Genomic DNA, 22,978 nt, shown 5'->3' with positions numbered 1-22,978 from the left:
TGCAGAAAACCTAGGATAACCCAAAAAAGTCAGACAGAGTGACTTATCTGTTTCTCGTTTATCCACACCAATAACAGTCTCTCAACATCTTCTATCAATTGCAATCTCAGTTTCGAAAACATAGTTGCACCTTTGGCAAGAATAGCTTCCTTGATTGCCGTTTTCTTGGCCACAATAGTAGCGATGGTTGATTGGGGTTTTGTGTACAGCCTGGCCAGCTCGGAGACACGCACTCCACTTTCATACTTAGCAATGATCTCTTTCTTCATATCCATAGTAATTCTCACCCTTTTTGCTGTAGGGTTGGCACTAGAAGCTTTCTTGGGGCCCATGGTGACTTAATTTGCAGGTGCAATCACTAAAAAGGCTGTGATAATATGAAATGTTCCGATTGTATGCTTGGAAGCGACCACAGTGGCTGGCTGGCTTGTAAACACTGGCCAGAAGTGGACGCGTCTCAGACGGAACGAATAGTGTTGGTCGAGTTTTTTAGCGCTAATCGAGGCAAAATTTTTGCGATAAAATGTATCACTAGTCAGATTTATCGTTAATCGATGCCATCGCTGGTCGAGGGTCCACTGTATTATGCTAGCTGATGTAATGAAATAAAAGGAGATATAAAAAAAAATTGCCACAATCTTAGTCTCGAAAACAAACCAAAACCTGAAATATAGTCCTAACTAAACCACATGAGCCTCATCCAGCCTGCTAAAGGTGAGGTGGAAGAGCTCGAAGACGTAAGTGACGGGATTCACTAGTAGTTCACTAGTAGTTAGGCAATGAAGGTGTGAAAAATGTCCTCTGTTCCGATAATTCAGGTCTGTTCTTCCCCACTGCCGTGTGCAAAAGCTCAAATACCTACAATTGCTTTTTGCTCCCTTTTTCTTAACCACTTCAAGTCTCATTCTCATGTCACTGCAGTTTACACTTATGGTTCTAAATCCTCTGACAGTGTCAGGTTTGCAGCAGTGTTCCCGGACAGTGCTGAGCGAGGTCATTTATTTATTTATTTATTTATTTATTTATTTATTTATGTCTTCGCAAATAGTACATTGAGATAATGTATTTACAATAATGGGTTGCAATGCAGAGAGAGCCTCTATTATGCCTAGGCATTATGGGCCGACTTAGCATTACTGGCTTACTGACTACTTAACGCTAAGAATTATATCATAGTTGTACAGTAGAATATTAATTACAGTGGACCCCCACCATTCGGCGGCCACGACTTTCGTGAAATCTGACTTTCGGCAAGTTTTTTCGGCAAAATTTAGCTTCATGGTTCGTGATTGGACTCGTGATTCGGCAACCTTCTGGTACGCATCTGCCCGTCACCACGCACACAAAGCCAGTCTCCCGTACTATTCACACTCAGTGTGCCATTGTTTACCAACATGTGACCATCACCCCACGGGTTCATACAACACATTTCATAATAATTCAGTGTTTTTTGTGCTTGCAACTGCTAAATAAGCCACCATGGGCCCAAAGAAAGCTCCTAGTGCCAGCCCTTTGGTAAAGAAGGTGAGAAACACAATAGAATTCAAGAAAAAACTCATAGCAAAGTACTAAAGTAGAGGAGGAAGAGAGAGGGGAGAATGTGCCTTCTACAGTGATTCAGTGATTCTACAATATGTATGATACTAAAGCAGCAGGTATCGATAAAGGCTATAGCTCCAGCCAGCGATAAAGTGTAGAATTAACAGTGTAGCAAGTAAGTTAAGTGAGTAAGTGATAGGAAAACAACATGAGAGTAACTCTCCAATGTTGTTGGATGTGTATAGGACCGCTGAACATACACCGCCCTGCTATCTTCCACCACCCTAAACCTCTGCCAACATCTCCTTCATCAAAGTAACTAATTAAATTAACATCTCCTCCAAGGTAAGTGTAAATATAAAAGTGTACATATAAAAGTAAATATAAGTGTAATTATAAAAGGACACCAATGGAAATTGTAGGTAGTAGGTTGGTAGACAGCAACCGCCCAGGGAGGTACTACCGTCCTGCCAAGCGAGTGTAAAACGAAAGCCTGTGATTGTTTTACATGATGGTAGGATTGCTGGTGTCTTTTGTGTGTCTCATAAATATGCAAGATTACAGGTAAGTCTTGCTACTTCTACTTACACTTAGGTCACACTACACATACATGTACAAGCATATATATACACACCCCTCTGGGTTTTCTTCTATTTTCTTTCTAATTCTTGTTCTTGTTTATTTCCTCTTATCTCCATGGGGAAGTGGAACAGAATTCTTCCTCTGTAAGCCATGCGTGTCGTAAGAGGCGACTAAAATGCCGGGAGCAAGGGGCTAGTAACCCCTTCTCCTGTATATATTACTAAATTTAAAAGGAGAAACTTCAGTTTTTTCTTTTGGGCCCCCCTGCCTCAGTGGGATACGGCCAGTGTGTTGAAAGAAGAAGAAAGACCAATGGAAATATGTCACTCTTGAATTTTTTGGGTTATCCTGGGTACTTTACACATTTGCTGCTATGTATGATAATCTATGTATTTGTGTATACCTGAATAAACTTACTTATTTATAAATTAAAATGTAAATATTTCTTATTTATAAATTAAAATGTAAATATTTCTTATTTATAAATTACATACATTGTGATGGTGGTGGGGCCAAAGCCTCCACTGCCACCAACACAGCTTCTCTCAGTGGCAGCCCTTAAACCCAACAACAATAATTACACCATTTACTCCTCTCATACATTATGACATATTTTATTCATTCTAGAGTATATCATATTTCAATGTTATTAATATTGTTTATTATATCATATTAGATGAATTGTGATAGATAAATAAGCCGTAGAGATATTAGCGTCATATTGAAGCATAATAAACTCACCTTCCTCTTGCCTCCTACATACCTCCTACACCAACAAGAATCAATAAAGGTTAAGTGTGATGTTAAATGTTCACTTACCCTTATTATTAGTGCTTTATATTTATTTGTCATTGTTTTCTGTATGTAAATCTATATTTAATCTTTAAAAAAATTATTTTTTGTTAATACTTTTGGCTGTCTGAAACAGATTAATTGGGTTTCCATTATTTCTTATAGGAAAAATAGATTCGCCAGTCAGCAGACTCTCTGGAACGGATTAATCACGAAACTCGGGGATCCACTGTATATCATAGCTGTGCAGTAGATTATTAACCCTTTGACTGTTTTCGACGTATAAATACATCTTACGAGCCAATGTTTCTGACATATATATACTCAATAATTCTAGCGGCTTCAAATCAAGCGGGAGAAAGCTGGTAGGCCCACATGTGAGAGAATGGGTCTGTGTGGTCAGTGTGCAGCACATAAAAAAAATCCTGCAGCACACATTGCGTAATGAGAAAAAAAAACTGATCGTTTTTTTGGAATAAAACGCCGACTTTGAGGTGTATTTTCGTATAGTATTTATCGTTGTATTCACGTTTTCATGGTCTTAGGTGATAAAATGGAAAACATATTACAGAAATAGAGATGATTTTCATTACTTTGACGATGAAAACGACCTTGAAACTGAGCTCAAAGTAGCGGAAATGTTCGATTTTTACCAATGTTCAAGAGTAAATAAATCACACCACACGTCCAATACACATCAACTGAGGAGTCTAATATTCTTTTACTAGCGCACTGATATTATTTATACCATTTTTACAATAATGCAGTAGTCTGCATAACAGTAAATTTTGTATTTTTTTGTATGAATAAAAAATCAAAATAGAAAGCAATAATAATATAAGAAGGGCCTAGAGATGTGACTAATGAACAGAGCATATGTTATTTTAGTACCACGAATGTCTACCTTGTTTATTCTGGACCCTATTTTGAAATTGACATCTTTTTTAGTTTGAGTGAAATTGGCCAAATTGCCAATTTCTGACCACCATACTGGGTAGTCCAAATTAGTAAATGGGAGGTTTCTTGTACTCAGCTGATAGATAAAATGGAGTTCTAAAGAAATAGCTATGAGTTTGATCAACTGGAACAATGGAATTGGCTGAAAATAGGGCTCAAAGTCGGCGAAATCGCCGATACGCATATGTCGCCGAGACCGCTAACTTTGCAGGAGCATAATTCCATGAGTTTTCGACCAAATTTCGAACTTTTGGTGTCATTACCACCGGGAAAAGATTCTCTATCATTTCATAAGAAAAAATAATTTTTTTTTTCAAAAATTGAGCGACATAGAATGACAGTTTCAGAGAGGGGCCTGAAACAGTCAAAGGGTTAATTATAAGTGAATCTAATTTATATAAGACAAAAGATATATTCATATATTCAAAAATACTTTTTGTGAAAACAATGATTCAAATATATTCCTATCGACAATGGATAAAAGGTTCAAAGTAATTGTTGAAATTATGATATGGGAATACATAACTGAGTATGTGAGTACTGAGTATTTACCATTTAGTCTAGGGTGATTAAGTGGCTTTTGAGAAAAGTCTTAAATTGATTTTCAGACCGGGTTACTTTAGTATCTTCGGCTAGTATTTTTATTGTTGAACTGTATGCAATTCTCATTGCAGTTACTTGTATTCCATCTATGCCTACCTCACTGTTTATAGCAGTCTCTGATTCCTTTAGTGCTCTGCAAGCTACTAAAAAATTTGATTTGCTTCATCCCCTAGTTCTTTGTATAAACCTTTGGTTGCATCGCATTTCTAGCAAAAACAAAAAAATAATTTTTTGTTGGGTCCCTGGTCATGTTGATGCTCAGGGCAATGAGCAGGTAGACTCTGCTGCGCAGTCAGCAGTACATGACCTGCCAGGCTCATATAGAGGTATTCCATTCTCAGACTATTTTGCTGTAATTTTTAACTACCTTCGCAACCACTGACAATGACGATGGTCTGATATGACTCTTAACAAATTATACAGCCTCTCCTCACTTAGTGACGTACTTGTTTACCAATGACTCAGACTTACGACGGGCTCTCTGACCAGCATGCATACCTAAATAATGTATATTAAAGCCGATTTCCTCTATTCTGTTTATTACAGTATACAGTACACTATTGTATGAACATTTAAAAATATGCTAAAAATGTTATAAATGATGCAAAAGTGACATTAAAATAATATCAAAGATGGCAGACACAAACCCACTACCATTACAGTATGCTCCTCACTTTGCGACGAATTTGCATCATTTAAAAATATGCTACAAATGTTATAAATGATGCAAAAGTGACATTAAAATAATATCAAAGATGGCAGACACAAACCCACTACCATTACAGTATGCTCCTCACTTTGCGACGAATTTGTTTACCAATGTGGTCTTAGGAACAGAACTCCATCGTTAAGTGAGGGGAGGCTGCATTCTATTCAGCCAAATTTAGGATTCTGGCCATCTTCTTGTCATCAATATTGAAATTGGGAGACTACACTCTCCTCTCTTCACATCAGGCACACCCGTCTTACTCATGGGTATCTCATGGAGGGGCACCCTGTTCCACTCTGTGAAAATTGTCAAGTTCCAATTTCAGTAAGCCATATTCTATTGGACTGTCTTGTCTATCAACGAACACAGAATTTACTTCTGACGTCGTCACCGCTCTAGCACCCTTACACTATCTTCCTTCCTTGTTGACGGACCCACCTTCGACTCAGACTCCCTTTTTGACTTTTTGATAGCAACCAATTTATTACACAAACTTCAATAATATACTTCCTTTAGCACTCCTCACACCCCTTTCTATCTACACCTCTGTTATCCTTGCAACTCTCGCTACTCTCTGATCCAGCAACAACTCCTGCCCTGCAGCTCTGTATGACCCTAGTGGGTTTAGCTCTTGGTTTTGATTATAATAATAATGAACTCTTCTCCAGGCTGAGGGATGGACCACCTCAAATACTATTTCTCCATAAACCTACTGTGTAGGCAAAACAATTTAACAATAAAGATACCCAACTGTTGCACGTGTCTTACTCATCAACTTGTCGGTATTTTGTGCCATTTTCAACATCTGTGATGGTTGATAGCTACCTTTTGATTGATGATTAGCTTGAGGTGGATAGCAAAGGCACAACTTCCACATGTGGGGTACGGGTAATGAAGTAGTGTAGATTGGAGAACATAAAAAGCTATAATTGTGGATACTTTTTTACACATGTTCAAAGTATTTAAATTTAATTTGTTGCCTAAAGGAAACCTAACAACTTAGTTGTTAGGTCTACTTTAGTTTTAAAGTAACTCAGGATAGTAATACAGTGGACCCCCGCCCAACGGCAGCATCAAGTAACTGCAAATTCATCTAATGGCGCTCTTTGGCGTAAAAAAAAATGGCTCTACCAATGGCGAAAAACTCATCTAACGGCATTCGGCCCAAGCGTGTCCGTGTGGCCAGAGCGCGGCCTGAGTGGGCCTAGCCACTCCAAGACTCAGTGTGCCATTGTTTACAAGCCATTGTGGTCGATTCCACGTGTACCTGTGGTATATTTTGCATTATTCCATTTCATGAGAAATTTTTTTTTTTTTTTTTTGGGGGGGGGGGGGAAATTTTGCAACACCAGGAGACACCTCAGGATTTGGGGTTGCGACAGTCAAGGGGTTAACCCTTTGAGGGTCGACAGGCCCTCTCCGAAACTCGTTCTCAGGGTCGGCCAAATTTAAAAAAAAAAAAAAATTATTTTCTCTTATGAAAAGATAGAGAATCTTTTCCCGATCATAAAGACACCAAAAGTTTGAAATTTGATAGAAAACTTACGAAATTATGCTCTCGCAAAGTTAGCAGTCTCGGCGATGTTTACGTATCGGCGATTTTGCCCACTTTGAGCCCCATTTTCGGCCAATTTCGCTGTACTAGTCGACAAAAAACATGAATATTTCGCTAGAACTCCATTTTTTCTATCGAATGGTGCAAGAAACCACCCATTTATGAAATTCAACTATCCAGTACAGTGGTCAGAATTTAGCAATTTTGCCAATTTCACACAAATTTCAAAAGATGCCAATTTCCGAATAGGGTCCAGAATAAACAAGAAAGACATTCCTGGCACTAAAATGACATTTCCTCTAGTCATTAGTCACGTCTCAAGGCCCCTCTTATATTCTTTTGCTTTCCATTTTGAATTTTTATTCTCACAAAAAATATAAGATTTACTGTTATGCAGACTACTGCATTAGTGTAAAAAATGGTATAAATATTATTGGTGCACTTGTGAAGGAATATTAGACTCACTAGTTGACGTGTATTGCACGCTTGGCACGATTTGTTTACTTTTGAAATTTGGTAAAAATCGAACATTTCTGCTACTTTGAGCTCAATTTCAAGGCACCTTTCTTTGTAAAACCAGCCAAAATCATCTCAATTTCTGTAATATGTCTTCCATTCTATAAAATGAGACCAAGAAAACCAGAATACAACAATAAATACCATACGAAAATACACTGCAAAGTCGCTGATTTATTCCAAAAAAATGGTCAAAGTTTTTTTTTTCTCATTATGCACTGTGTGCTGCAGGATTTTTTTTAGACTGTGCACACTGACCACATAGACCCATTCTTTCATATGAAGGCCTACCAGCTTTCTCCCACTAGATTTGAGGCCGCTAGAATTTATGCGTACTAGTACGTCAAAAACCCCTACGCGTAAAACGTACTAGTACGACGAAAACCCTCAAAGGGTTAATACTTTTGGGTGTCTGGAACGGATTAATTCTATTTCCATTATTTCTTAGGGGGGAAAATTAATTCGACTAACGGCTAGCTCTCTGGAACGGATTAATGCCACTGGTCGAGGATCCAATGTAATGGTAGAATTACGTAAATGGGCACAGATGCAAGTAATGCCACATTTTATGTAACAGTTTGATGAAGCTCCTGGAGAGCAAAAAGTTGCCACAATAAAATGTCATATTAGTTGCATCTGTGTCCATTTACCCAGTGTAACTCAAGATGTTAGCTTCAAGGATACTATCTGGCAGATTGATCCCAAAGGGGCATGCAAAGTTTTCTGCTAGGAGAAGTTTTACTCACTGTTAACCTCCTCAAGAAACAATTTAAATTTTATGAATGTTGGGCTTTTTTGAGGATGTGTGACAGATATTAGGAATCCAAAAAGGTAATCAAAGAGTAATTTAAAGTTGAGAGTAAATATCAAAGACACTTCAGAAGAGCAACTTGAGCTTCATGGGGAAAAGAAGGAAGGCAGCAACCAGGAAAGTTCTCTGTAGACACCCCTGAATCAGCTTCGTACAATACTGTGTAATATGTCATATTAGCAATCATCTTTGCTACTATCTCTAAGGTTTTCATCGAGATAATTACTGGTCATTTAATCAGAGTCAGTACTAGTGAAATTCTGGAAGCATAACTTCATTACACAAACACACATGAGCTCCACACATGCTAGCACTACACATGCACACACAAAAGTAAACATGCAGGTACACCATAATCTTCACCTGCTTTTATTAAATAAAAAAATATAACTTTACACTCAATGAAAGATACGAGCATTGTCAGAGATGTTTTACTCTAGTTATAATTACATGCATAATCGTAAGTTTCCTGGAGACATTCCTTGCATGATGCATGTACTGCCTGGTCACAGAGCAATATCATGTCTCCCCAACACAGTGTACCTAAATGTTCCATTCCTTTATACTGGAAACAACGTTACCAATAATTTGAGAGTTAATAACAGGATAACAGTCAAACACACACACACAATCACAGTCAAAACACACAGAACCACAACCAAACATATGCACACACACAGAACCACAAGAAAACATATGCATACACACAGAAGCACAGCCACACATACACAGATATACACAAAACACAAAGAAAAAACTCACCCTGTCGTATAAAGCAAAAACCCTTTCAATGTCCTCCTTGGTGAGTTTGGATGCACCCTGTGGTAGCAAAGAAACAATGTTAAAAATGAAGCACACACACACATTGTCTACAATTGGTCACAGCAATGATGACATTTCATCAATGTGGTTATACATAAAAATGTCATTAACTGTAATCTTCAAGGACTATTTCTAATCTTAAAATAATAAATTTATGAGAAATGTGCTGTTTAGTGTGTATGTATGTATGTATGCTTGGGTTGTAAATGCTGCAGCAAGGAGGCGGTTGGAGGCAGTGGAGATGTTGTGTCAAAGGGCAATGTGTGGTGTAGATCGCAAGTTCTGCCTATTTGGCACGATATATATATATATATACACACCTACCATCCGACTTACGACCGTGTTTTCTATGCCAAATTTCTGGGAAATAAACACTGTGTACATCACAAACAGTTGTTTATCCTAAACCTTACAGTGTAAAATACAGTACTAACAGCATAAAAAGTAAAGTAAAAAATTAAATACCAAAATAAAACAATAAAATAAAGTCATTACAAAAATGCGATGTTGATATTCAGTAGTAAGGTTCGACTTACATCCATTTTGACTTGCGACCGGTTTGTCGGCACTGAACTCGGTCGTAAGTCGGATGGTACCTGTATATATCTATATATATATTTTCAACAAGTCGGCCACCTCCCACCAAGGCAGGGCGACCCAAAAAGAAAGAAAATTCCTCCAAAAATACTTTCATCATCATTCAACACTTTCACCTCACTAATACATAATCACTGTCTTTGCAGAGGGGCTCAGATATAACAGTTTAGACGTCCCTCCAAACTGTCTATATCCCAGGCATTGTACTTCCCATTTCCAGGACTCAAGCCCAGCTAAATCTATAATAACCAGTTTCCCTGAATCCCTTCACTAAATATTACCCTGCTCACACTCCATAAGCTCATCAAGTCCCAAAAACCATTTGTCTCCATTTACTCCTAACACACTCACACACGCTTGCTGGAAGTCCAAACCCCTCGCCCACAAAACCTCCTTTAGCCCCTCCAACCTTTCCTAGGGCGACCCCTACCCCGTCTTCCCTCCACTACAGATTTATACTCTCTCAAAGTCATTCTATTTCGTTCCATCCTCTCTACATGTCCAAACCATCTCAATAACCCCTCCTCAGCCCTCTGGATAATAGTTTTGGTAATTTCACACCTCCCCCTAATGTCCAAACTACGGATTCTCTACATTATATTCACACCACACATTGCCCTTAGACATGACATCTCCACTGCCTCCAGCCTTTTCCTCCTTGCAACATTCACCACCCATGCCTCACACCCATACAAGAGCGTTGGTATAACTATACTCTCATACATTCCCCTATTTGCTTTCATGGATAAAGTTCTTTGTCTCTGCAGACTCCTCGGTGCACCACTCACCTTTTTACCTTCATCTTTCATAGACCCATCTGCTAACACGTCCATTCCCAAATATCTGAATACATTCACCTCCTCCAAACTCTCTCCCTCCAGTCTGATATCCACTCTTCCATTACCTAATTTTTTTTATCCTCATCACCTTACTCTTTCCTACATTCACTTTTAATTTCCTTCTTTTACATACCCTACCAAACTCATCAACCAACCTCTGCAACTTCTCTTTAGAATTTCCCAAAAGCACAGTGTCATCAGCAAAGAGCAACTGTGACAACTTTATCTTAGATTCTTATATACAGCCTCTCCTCATTTAGTGACATACAGTAATACCCTGGTTTCCATCCTTAATCCATACCAGAAGGTCCGCCAAAATCCGAAATGGACGGAAACCAAAGTAGTGTATTTCCCATAAGAAATAATGTAAATTCAATTAATCCATTCCAGACGCTCAAAAATATTAACAAAAAATACATTTTACAGAGAATAACTAAAGTTTTACATACAGAAAACAATGAGAAATAAATATGACTAATTTTAATGATAAATTAACATTAATTACCTTCACTGAAGACTCTTGTTGGCGTATGGAAGAAGGCGAAGAGAGGAGAGGGAGCTGAGGTTATTGTTCAGAAGGAGAATCCTCCTCCATAAGGACTTCAGGTATCAAAGTCCTATCTGGGGCTTTGATACCTGAAGTCCTTATGGATTGGCACTAGGACCAGCTTGAGAGTCACTGCACCCTCCGCACAAAAAATCTGTCCAGAGAGGCCTGTTTCTGGCATCTCTAAGATTTGCCTAAAATGGGACAACACACTGTCATTGAACATGTTGCAGACACAGCTTGCAACAGTTTTGTTAGGTTGATAATTCTCTGCAAAACTTTGCACCTCACTCCACTTTGCACAAATGTACTTAATCACTGAAGAAGGCACATTCTCCTTTCTATCTTCCTCCTCCTCTGAAGCAATTTCCTCAGCTGTGATCTGTTGCTGTTTCAGTTGAAGGTCTTGCAGCTTTTCAGTGGTTAGCTCTTCCCTGTGGTCCTCCACTAACTTTTCCACATCCTGGCCACTCACAAACAACCCCATTGACTTCCCCAAAGACACAACAGATTCCACAACAGGCATAGGGTCATCAGGGTCAGCCTCAAACCCTTCAAAAATCCTTCTGGCCACAACTGGCCACATGCAACTGCCTTGCCTCTTTGAAAATTATCCCCTCCGCAACACTATCTCCCGTTGTTTTTCATCAGTCCACACCAACAACTTCTCCACATTCTTGATTGTTTGTGATCTCTGTTTCGTTAGCATATTTACCCCTTTCGCAACATCAGCTTCCTTGATTTCTGCTTTCTTCGCCAGGATGGAACTGATTGTTGATGTGGACTTCCCATACATCCTGGCAAGCTCGGCCACACACATGCCACTTTTATATTTCGCTACAAGTTCTTTCTTGAATTCTATTGTGTTTCTTACCTTCTTTACCAAAGGGCTGGCACTCTGAACTTTCTTTGGCCCCATAGCGGCTTATTTCACAGTTGCAATCAATAAACAAGCATGAAAAACAATGGATTCTTCTTCTTCTTCTTCTGTTGGGTTTCAGGGCCACTGACAGCACACGCCGTATCGAGCCCGGCCGTCCAGTGCTAGGAGAGGGAATATCGACCAAAGTGGAAGAATGTCTTGACTAATAACTGTGTATCATATGTCCCTTATATGCCCTGAAGCCAGCAGGAAGGAGCAGGTACAGGCCAATATCTCCCGACGGTCCAGAGGGCGAAACCCCTCCCCGTTGAGGAGGACAGGTAGAGTGAAAGTGTGCACCCCAAGTGTGAGCAAGGCCGCATGGAGAGTAGTCCGTGCAGAGTGATAACGTGGGCACCACAGCAGGAAGTGTTCCACCATCTCAGGCTGTGAGGGACACCACGGGCAGTACGGAGAGTCCGTCATCCGAAGGCGATACAGATGAACCGCCAGTCGCGAGTGCCCGACTCGAAGGCGGGTCAGTGCAACGTCCACCGAGCGGTTGGGATGGCGAGCCCAAGGGCAGGAGCCATTAAAAGTTCGGACAGAGCCCAACGCCGAAGAAGAGAGGGAGTGTCAAGGCCCTCTTGCCACTGATGACGGATTCCCTTCAAAACAGCCCTTGTGAAATCACTGTGGCCCAGGGCAAGAGGGGTAACAGTAGGAAGTGTGTGCGCGAGGGAGGCCGCCCGATCTGCCACTTCATTGCCCCAGATTCCAACATGGGCGGGAACCCACTGAAGGGAGATGCTCCAACCTGGACTCCGCAAGAAGCGCAGGAGGAGAGACTGTGTCCGACGAACGAGGACGCGCAGTGATCGTGGATGGGCAGAGCACAAAAGTGCCAGGGAAGATTGGGAATCAGAGAAGAGGACCAATGGTTGTGGGGAAATGTGATTGAGGACAAAAGCCAGAGCCTGGTGAATGGCGAAGAGCTCCCCTGCCAGAACAGAATGAGCAGGGTCCAACTGCCACTTTTGACACAGGGAGAGATTAGCGAAGAAGGCCGCAGATGATGTAGAAGAGGGGGAGGACCGTGCCAAGCCATCTGTGTAGACAGAGAATGAAGAGCTATATGTAACAGAGCGAAACTCTTCAAATAGAAATGCAACTAACTGAGGGGGTTCCCTGTTCCTGTGGAGCCAATCCAGGTGAATGTACCGTGTCAGATATGTATTGCTAACTCAACAAGAGAGAGAGGTAGACCGAGTCTGGTACGTGTAAGAAGCAGCGTCCTGGGCAGGTGGATGCATTTGATACAGATGATTTCTGAGCAGATGTACAAAACCCGGGGGAAAATTTCGCCAAAATAAGTGCTCAAAATCCAAATTGTACGATTTCCACACCGGACGAAAACAGGGGGTCCACTGTGCTCATTTAGCGACGACTCAGGCTTAAGACAGGCTCTGTGACCAGTATGCATACCTAAATAATGCATATTAGAGCCAATTTCTTCTATTCTGTTTATTACAATATACAGAGCACTACTGTATAAACATTTTAAAATATACCAGAAATGTTATAAATGGTGCAAAGGTGACATTAAAACAATATCAAAGATGGGTGACAAACCCACTACCATTATGTTCCTCACTTAGTGATGAATTTGTTTACCAACGTTGTGAGGAGAGGCTGTACTGTATAATTGGTTTTTATTTTTTTTGTTTTTAATATTTTTGTTTTCTGAGGCTATGTATAATGAAATATAACAATTTTTTAGTATAATATTCATTAAAATACAAATTATTCACACTGTTTGACTTTACTGGGTTATCCTGGATTAAATATACTTAGTGTGCTTTGTGGCTGAATTCCACCATATCACAAAATTTTAAGAGATTTAGAATAAATCATCATTTGCCACTTGCACACCCTGTTTGCTGGAAGACAGGCTGGTGGTGGAACAACAGCTCCTGATCCCTTCGTTTACTTCTGCTAGTGAGGTGTACTAGTATGTTGGATAGTGGCCTCAGCCAGGAATTTATTTTTCTCACCAGCATTATAATGAAATAACATTAAATGAAACGACATTATTCAAGGACCTACTGTGCGTGGGGGTTATTTTTTTTTATTAATACATTGGCTGCTTCCCACCAAGGCAGTGTGACTAGAAAAACAAAAAAACACTTTCATCATCATTCACTCCATCACTCTTGCCAGAGGCACGCCTACACTAGAGTTAAAAAATTGCAACACATCAACACTTCCTCCTTCACAGTGCAGGCACTGTACTTCCCACCTCCAGGACTCAATTCTGGTTAACCGGCTTCTCTGAATCCCTTCATAAACGTCACTTTGCTCACACTCCAACAGCACGTCAAGTCATAAAAACCCTTCGTCTCCACTCACTCTTATCTAACATGCTCAAGCACACCTGCTGGAAGTCCAAGAACCCAAGCACACAAAACCTACTTTACCCCCTCCCTCCAACCATTTCCTGGATGACCCCTACCCCACCTTCCTTCTGCTACAGATCTGTATGCCCTCAAAGTCATTCTATTATGTTCCTTCCTCTCTAAATCTCCAAACCACCTCAACAACCCTTCCTCTGCCCTCTGGATATTTTTGGAAACCCCACACTTCCTAATTTCCAAGCTACAGATTCTCTGTATTGCCCTCAGCCTTCTCCTTGTTGCAACATTCGTCACCCATGTTTCACGCCCATATAATAGTGTTAGTACCACTATACTCTCACAGTCTCTTCTTTGCTTCCATGGATAATGTTCTTTGTCTCCACAGACTCCACGCACCTTTTTCCCCTTATCAATTCTATGATTAACCTCATCTTTCATAGACCCATCTGCTGACAGGTCCACTCCCAAATATCTGAATATATTCACTTCCTCCATACTCTCTCCCTCCAATCTGATATCCAATCTTTCATTACCCAAATATTTTGTTATCCTCATCACCATGCTCTTTATTACATTCAATTTCAATTTTCTTCTTTTACATACCCTTCCAAACTCTTTCATCAGCCTCTGCAACTTCTCTTCAGAATCTCCCAAAAGCACAGTGTCATCAAGTGATGCTCTAGACCACTCGGCCACAAATGCCTCAAAAAGCTAGGCAGCCTTGTTTACAAGCCATGTTTCTCCTAGCCCGGGCACATCATAGGTCTCAAGCATGGTTTCAAGTTATTTCATTCTCCTGTATGTTCTAACCTCACAAGCAATTTTTATATCAGTGCACCACACAGAAACAAATGGGTATATGCAGATAAGGATTGCAGTTAGCAGGATTCAAAACCACTTCAGGGAATGCCCTATCTCTAACCAAGATTTCTTTAAGCCATTCACTACACTATGGTGACCTAGTAATGAAGAAAGATAAATCATCAGCCATGGAACTGGATCAATCACCTATATGTACTATGAAAACACAAAATAAATACTAAAACTTAATTACAACTAGTTTTCATTTCTGCTAAACAATAAACTGCAAAATACATAGTATGGAATTGGCTCAATTTTCTTCTTAACATTCAGTTTAGTAAGCAAATTTTTATTTAAGACTACGATAACATCTATTTTGTTATTTATATGGTAAATGTAGTTAGAGTTCCAAATATGTCAGTAAATGCTAAAAACTGCTCTGAAATGTAGAAATTGTCAATATTTGAACTTACCATTATAAAACCCCAATTACTTAATCCAATACTTATGGCAATTTTTATACAATAAGGGCATTCTAGGTACCATTCATTGAAGGGAAACAAAACAATTCCCATCATTCTCATTATTAGTCATAGCACAAAGCATGTCAGTACTGTACTCAATCACAAACTACTCTGTAAGAAACTATTAGAACATTCCACATTCTCTACAAAAAAATAGTCCAGCCTTTTCAATTCTCTGTTGTATTTTATTAATCAGTAAGTATACCTTATGTTGGCATTTCTCACAGCCAGAATCCCATCTACAAAAATTCAGACATTTTACATTCTTTCAAAACTATGCTACACCAGTTGGTAGAATACAACAACCTACACTAATTGATAGAACACAGTGACCCACACCAGTTTGTAGAACACAGGGACCTACACCAATTGACAAACACAGGAACCTACACCAGTTGATAGAACACAGTGACCTACACCAGTTGGTAGAACACAGTGACCGATCCACACCAGTTAGTAGGAAGACAGAGTAACTAACAGCAGTTGGTAGGGACGATAATACACACCAGCTTCTAGAAGGGGAACACAAATACTAACATTCCCATTAAGTCATGCTACATAAGCTGGTAGACCAACAAAGATCTATCACAGATCACCAGGCAAGACACTGTTGGAGTGTTGCCAACAAGAAAAAAAGTTTTTGTATTACCTGGCTCACCTTGAATACCGAACGGCACAGGAAATTTTCTTTAACTGGCAACAATCTGTAAGGAATTCTGGAATTAGTACCAAGTGAAGGGACATAAAAATGAAGTGTACACCAGAATAGGTGAAACTGAATTAAGATTATGTATAGGAAAGAAAATATTCAAGGAAGAAAGAGAAAAGAAAAAAACAATGCAAGAAAAAAAAGGAAAATATAAAAAAAAGTTGCAGACATAGAAAGGATAAGGAAAAGCATAACTGTTTCAATGAAGTAGACAACAAGAAAGCAAAAAATTGTGAAAGATTAGGAAAAACAAGGAATACCTGTAAGAAAACATTAGTGATTTAGAAAAGAAAAATAACCAACCATGTACATTAAAAAGACAGAGTCCTGTTGTCACAATCTCAATCAATCAATCAGTCAATCAATATCTATCTCTATCTATATCTATATTTATCTCTATCTCTCTCTCTCACACAAAACACACAATACAGAACAGGCCTAGTGCCTATTGACAAGTGCCTTTGACAAATGGGAACAATAAAACATAAACACACCCTCACACACACCTACACAGGATCCATACATAACTTAAGAGGTATGACCCCAATGGAAATAAGTCACTCTGTCTGACTTTTTTGGGTTATCCTAGGTTCTCTACACATATGCTGCTATGTATGATAATTCTATGTAACTGTATTGTGTATACCTGAATAAATTTACTTACTTACTTACTTACTTAGATATAAGGCTCTTGGACTGGGTAGAGTGACCTAGTAGTGACTAGCAAAGTGGCAAAGCCAGGAGTTGTGACTTGACCCCCCTAGAACCACATATAGGTGAGTGCACGCACGCACGCACCACCGCACCACACACACACACACACACACACACACACACACACACACACACACACACACACACACACACACACACACACACGAGTCAAGTCTGACCCGAAACTGCTGTATAGCCACATTAGGAGAAAGACAACAGTCAAAGACCAGGTGAACAGGCTGAGGAAAGGAGGTGGGGAACTCACATGAAACGATCAAGAGGTATGTGAGGAGCTCAGCAAGAGATTTAAGGAAGTATTCACTGTGGAGACAGGAAGGACTCTGGGAAGACAGGACAGAGGGGGGACACCAACAGGGAATACACCAACAAGTGCTGGATGACATACACACAACTGAGGAGGAGGTGAAGCTGCTAAGTGACCTTGATACCTCAAAGGCAATGGGACCGGACAACATCTCCCCATGGGTCCTTAGAGAGGGAGCAGAAATGCTGTGTGTCCCATTAACCACAATCTTCAACACATCCCTTGAAACTAGACAACTACCTGAGGTATAGATGGCAAATGTAGTTCCCATTTTTAAAAAAGGAGACAGAAAAGAGGCACTAAACTACAGACCAGTGTCACCGACATGTATAGTATGCAAAGTCATGGAGAAGATTATCAGGAGGAGAGTGGTAGAGCACCTAGAATGGAACAAAAATATAAATGACAACCAGCACGGTTTCATGGAAGGCAAATCCTGTGTCACAAACCTTCTGGAGTTTTATGATAAAGTAACAGAAGTAAGAGACGAGAGAGAGGAGTGGACTGATTGCATCTTCTTGGACTGCAAGAAGACCTTCAACACAGTTCCTCACAAGAGATTAGTGCAGAAACTAGAAGATCAGGCATGTATAATGGGAAGGGCACTTCAATGGATCAGATAATACCTGACAGGGAGGCAACAACGAGTCATGGTGTGTGATGAGGTATCACAGTGGGCACCTGTGACGAGCGGGGTCCCACAGGGGTCGGTCCTAGGACCAGTGCTATTTTTGGTATACGTGAATGACATGATGGAAGGGACAGACTCAGAGGTGTCCCTGTTCGCAGATGATGTGAAGTTAATGACAAGAATTAAATCAGATGAGGATCAGGCAGACCTTCAAAGAGACCTGGACAGGCTGGACACGTGGTCCAGCAACTGGCTTCTCTAATTCAGCCCTGCCAAATACAAAGTCATGAAGATTAGAGAAGGGCAAAAAAAGACTGCAAACAGAGTATAGGCTAGGTGCCCAACGACTGCAAACCTCGCTCAAGGAGAAAGATCTTGGCCTGATTATAACACCGAACACGTCTCCGGAAGCACACATCAACCAGTTAACTGCTGCAGTATATGGGCACCTGGCAAACCTGAGATTAGCATTCTGATAACTAAGTAAGGAATCTTTCAAGACACTGTACACCATGTACGTCAGGCCCATACTGACCCGCACCGGGTCAAGCACGTTAAGAAATTAGAGAAAGTGCAAAGGTTTGTGACAAGGTTAGTTCCAGAGCTAAGGAGAATGTCCTATGAAGAAAGGTTGAGGGAAATCGGCCTGACGACACTGGAGGACAGGAGGGATAGGGGAGACATGATAATGACATACAAAATACTGCATGGAATAGACAAGGTGGACAGAGACAAGATTTTCCAGAGAGGGGACACGGAAACAAGGGGTCACTCTTGGAAGTTGAAGACTCGGATGAGTCACAGGGATGTTAGGAAGCAGTTCTTCAGTTATAGAGTGGTCAGGAAGTGGAACAGTCTGGCGAGCGATGTAGTGAAGGCAGGTACCATACATAGCTTTAAGACGAGGTATGATATAGCTCATGGAACAGGGAGAGAGAGGACCTAGTAGCGTTCAGTGAAGAGGCAGGGCCAGGAGCTGAGTCTCGACCCCTGCAACCACAATTAGGCGGGTACGTACACACACACACACACACACACACACACACACACACATGTTGTAACAACAATGTGCAAGGAGGCTGAGGAGAGGTTTATACCCAAGGGTAACAGGAATAATGAAAAAGCCAGGATGAGCCCATGGTTCACCCAAAGGTGCAGGGAGGCAAAAACCAAGTGTGCTAGGGAATGGAAGAAATATAGAAGGCAAAGGACCCAGGAGAATAAAGAGAGCAGTCGTAGAGCCAGAAACGAATATGCACAGGTAAGAAGGGAGGCCCAACGATAATATGAAAACGACATAGCAGCGAAAGCCAAATCTGACCCGAAACTGTTATACAGCCACATCAGGAGGAAAACAACAGTCAAGGACCAGGTAATCAGGCTAAGGAAGGAAGGAGGAGAGACAACAATAAATGACCGTGAAGTATGTGAAGAACTCAACAAGAGATTCAAAGAAGTGTTCACAGAGGAGACAGAAGGGGCTCCAGAAAGGCGGAGAGGTGGGGCACACCATCAAGTGCTGGACACAGTACACACAACCGAGGAAGAAGTGAAGAGGCTTCGGAGTGAGCTAGATACCTCAAAGGCAATGGGGCCAGATAACATCTCCCCATGGGTCCTGAGAGAGGGAGCAGAGGCGCTATGTGTACCCCTAACAACAATATTCAACACATCTATCGAAACAGGGAGATTGCCTGAGGCATGGAAGACAGCAAATGTAGTCCCAATCTTTAAAAAAAGGAGACAGACATGAAGCACTAAACTACAGACCAGTGTCACTGACATGTATAGTATGCAAAGTCATGGAGAAGATTATCAGAAGAAGAGTGGTGGAACACCTAGAAAGGAATGATCTCATCAACAGCACCCAACATGGTTTCAGGGACAGGAAATCCTGTGTCACAAACCTACTGGACTTCTATGACATTGTGACAGCAGTAAGACAAGAGAGAAGCCATTTGACACAGTTCCACACAAGAGATTAGTGCAAAAACTGGAGGACCAAGCAGGGATAACAGGGAAGGTACTACAATGGATCAGGGAATACTTGTCAGGAAGACAGCAGCAACTCATGGTATGTGGCGAGGTGTCAGAGTGGGCACCTGTGACCAGCGGGGTCCCACAGGGGTCGGTCCTAGGACCAGTGCTGTTTCTGGTATTTGTGAACAACATGACGGAAGGAATAGACTCCGAGGTGTCCCTGTTTGCAGATGACATGAAGTTGATGAGAAGAATTCATTCGATCGAAGACCAGGCAGAACTACAAAGGGATCTGGACAGGCTGTAGACCTGGTCCAGCAACTGGCTCCTGGAGTTCAATCCCACTAAGTGCAAAGTCATGAAGATTGGGGAAGGGCAAAGAAGACTGCAGATGGAGTACAGTCTAAGGGGCCAGAGACTACAAACCTCACTCAAGGAAAAAGATCTTGGGGCGAGTATAACACCAGGCACATCTCCTGAAGCGCACATCAACCAAATAACTGCTGCAGCATATGGGCGCCTAGCAAACCTCAGAACAGCAGTCCAACATCTTAATAAGGAATCGTTCAGGACCCTGTATACCATATAAGTTAGCCCCATATTGGAGTATGCGGCACCAGTTTAGAACCCACACCTAGTCAAGCACGTAAAGAAACTAGAGAAAAAGCAAAGGTTTGCAACAAGACTAGTCCCAGAGCTAAGAGGTATGTCCTACGAGGAGAGGTTAAGGGAAATCAACCTGACGACACTGGAGGACAGGAGAGATAGGGGGGACATGATAACAACATACAAAATACTGAGAGGAATTGACAAGGTGGACAAAGACAGGATGTTCCAGAGATTGGACACAGTAACAAGGGGACACAGTTGGAAGTTGAAGGCACAAATGAATCACAGGGATGTTAGGAAGTATTTCTTCAGCCACAGAGTAGTCAGGCAGTGGAATAGTTTGGGAAGCAATGTAGTGGAGGCAGGATCCATACATAGCTTTAAGCAGAGGTATGATAAAGCTCACGGTTCAGGGAGAGTGACCTAGTAGTGACCAGTGAAGAGGCGAGGCCAGGAGCTTGGACTCGACCCCTGCAACCTCAGCTAGGTGAGTACATCTAGGTGAGTATACACACACACACATACACACACACACACACACACACACACACACACACACACACACACAGGGGAGGGGAGTTAAAGTGTGGAGGTACTGTAGTGAGGTAGTCAAGAATACTGTAATGGGATAGTAAAAAGCTTTTTAGTGAAATAGTAAAGTTTATTGCATCTGGATATTATTGTGTTAGGATATTAAGGACTATTGTAGTGGGATAGTCAAAGAGTATTGTGGTGGGACAATAAAATGTTGTAGTGGGATAATAAAATATTGTAGTAGGGTGGGGCAATACAGAGAAATATTGAACATTGTAAAAATAGAACTGAAGAAATATATTTCCTATAAAAGAAATATTTAACAAATAAAATAAACAAAGTTCCAAAATAATTTAAGTCTCCTGTCTGCTGACATAATTTTTTTTTTTCACAAGAAAATATAAGAAATTCAAATTCCCTTCTTTACTTCCTTCCTTTTCATCCCTCCCTTTCCCTTCATCCCTCCCTTTCCCATCCTCCCTCCCTCCTTTCCCATCCTCCCTCCCTCCTTTCCCATCCTCCCTCCCTCCATCCCTACTTCATTCCCAGCTCTATTTTCATCCTCCTCCCTTCTCATCCCTCCTTAGCCCTATCATTATCATCCTCTTCTTCTCCTCCCACAATTACCGTGGCAGCTACTGGGCCCCTCACAGTCCAGGTCTGAATTTGATCACAGATTAAGGTTCATGCGTGATTAAGGAAGTTATCAGGTCAGACTTACTTGGCCATTTCTGAAAGCTGCAACTTGCCATCCTTGTTCTGGTCGAAGACTTGTAGCTGCGAACGTTAATACTGAGGTGAGTGAGGCGCTTTGTCAACATGGCACCAAGTGCGAATGTGGTAAGAATGATGAGGTACACGCATTAATGAGGCAAGTTATATGTATGGTGAAAAATAAAATAAAAACTTAAAATGTGTTTGAATTACCATAAACCATTTAACTGATTTAGTTTTACAATTGTCTTACACAGCATTCACAAATAAATTTACTTGCATGTTTCTTTTTTACTTATAAGTGATAAATATTATTACAAATACAAATGTACATATGTTAAATGCGAGACTGAATGCACTGTATTGCAGAGTTGACTTTCACCTATATTTGGTTAAATAACTAATTTCCTGATCTCACTCAGGGATGGATTATACATGTGAGACACTCAGGGCTGTGTCATATACCTGTCATACACTCAGGGCTGAGTGAAGGACCTTACTCACCATAGTGTCAGTGTACTCAATGAGTTTGTCTTCAGAAACATCATGGTCTTTCTTGGCTTCTTTTAGCAGATCTCGTAGAAAATTCTGGAGGTTATGGAAATTAATGCAGCTGAGATTGGTGATTCAGAGAAGGCACTAAGACAGAAAGGCAAAAAGACTAATATATGTCCATATATTGAAATTATTTAGAATTATTTAACAAAAGTTAATGAGAGTAAAAATAATATACAATGTTTGTAGTGACCAAGTAGGAAAATACCAACAATCATGGTGTCTTGTACAGTGAACCCTGCTTTAAACCCTCACTGTTTTCCTATAGAAACACAGTGGTGCATGTACCTTGGTGGCCATGTACCCTCGGTATCTACCCTGGTGGCAGTGTATCTTCAGTAGCATACCCCGGTGGCAGTGAATCCTCAGTAGCATACCCTGGCGGCAGTGTACCCTCAGAAGCATACCCTGGTGGCAGTGTATCCTCAGTAGCTACCCCTGGTGGCAGTGTATCCTCAGTAGCTACCCCTGGTGGCAGTGTATCCTCAGTAGCTACCCTGGTGGCAGTGTACCCTCAGTAGCATATTCTGGTGGCAGTGTTTCCTCAGTAGCTACCCTGGTGGCAGTGTACCCTCAGTAGTGTACCCTGGTGGCAGTGTATCCTCAACGTAGCTAACTGCGGCAGTGTACCTTCCGGGTAGTGTACCATTGTGTCCATGTACCCTAAGGGTAGCATACCTTTTTTTCCTATCCCACCCCACCTTATTATTATAATAATAATAAGGAAGCGCTAAACC

General features: G+C 41.0%; 1 protein-coding gene across 16 annotated transcripts in view; it reads right to left on the bottom strand.

The window, feature by feature from the left end:
• Window positions 1-22,978, bottom strand: part of LOC128703610 (calbindin-32) — a 474,209-nt gene that overhangs the window by 14,266 nt on the left and 436,965 nt on the right. For 14 of the 16 annotated variants that reach the window (XM_070101219.1, XM_070101210.1, XM_070101221.1 and 11 more), the window contains 4 exons: window positions 22,191-22,274; window positions 21,694-21,749; window positions 16,120-16,174; window positions 8,827-8,883 (listed from right to left, as the gene is read on the bottom strand). In XM_070101219.1, the coding sequence (XP_069957320.1) occupies window positions 8,827-8,883; window positions 16,120-16,174; window positions 21,694-21,749; window positions 22,191-22,274 (252 nt within the window). The remainder of the gene's footprint in view (window positions 1-8,826; window positions 8,884-16,119; window positions 16,175-21,693; window positions 21,750-22,190; window positions 22,275-22,978) is intronic. The other 2 variants (XM_070101211.1, XM_070101224.1) reach the window with 1 other exon arrangement.

This window comes from Cherax quadricarinatus, chromosome 76 (assembly GCF_038502225.1).
Source record: "Cherax quadricarinatus isolate ZL_2023a chromosome 76, ASM3850222v1, whole genome shotgun sequence".
NCBI lineage: Eukaryota > Metazoa > Arthropoda > Malacostraca > Decapoda > Parastacidae > Cherax > Cherax quadricarinatus.
This window is presented reverse-complemented; position numbering and strand designations above follow the sequence as displayed.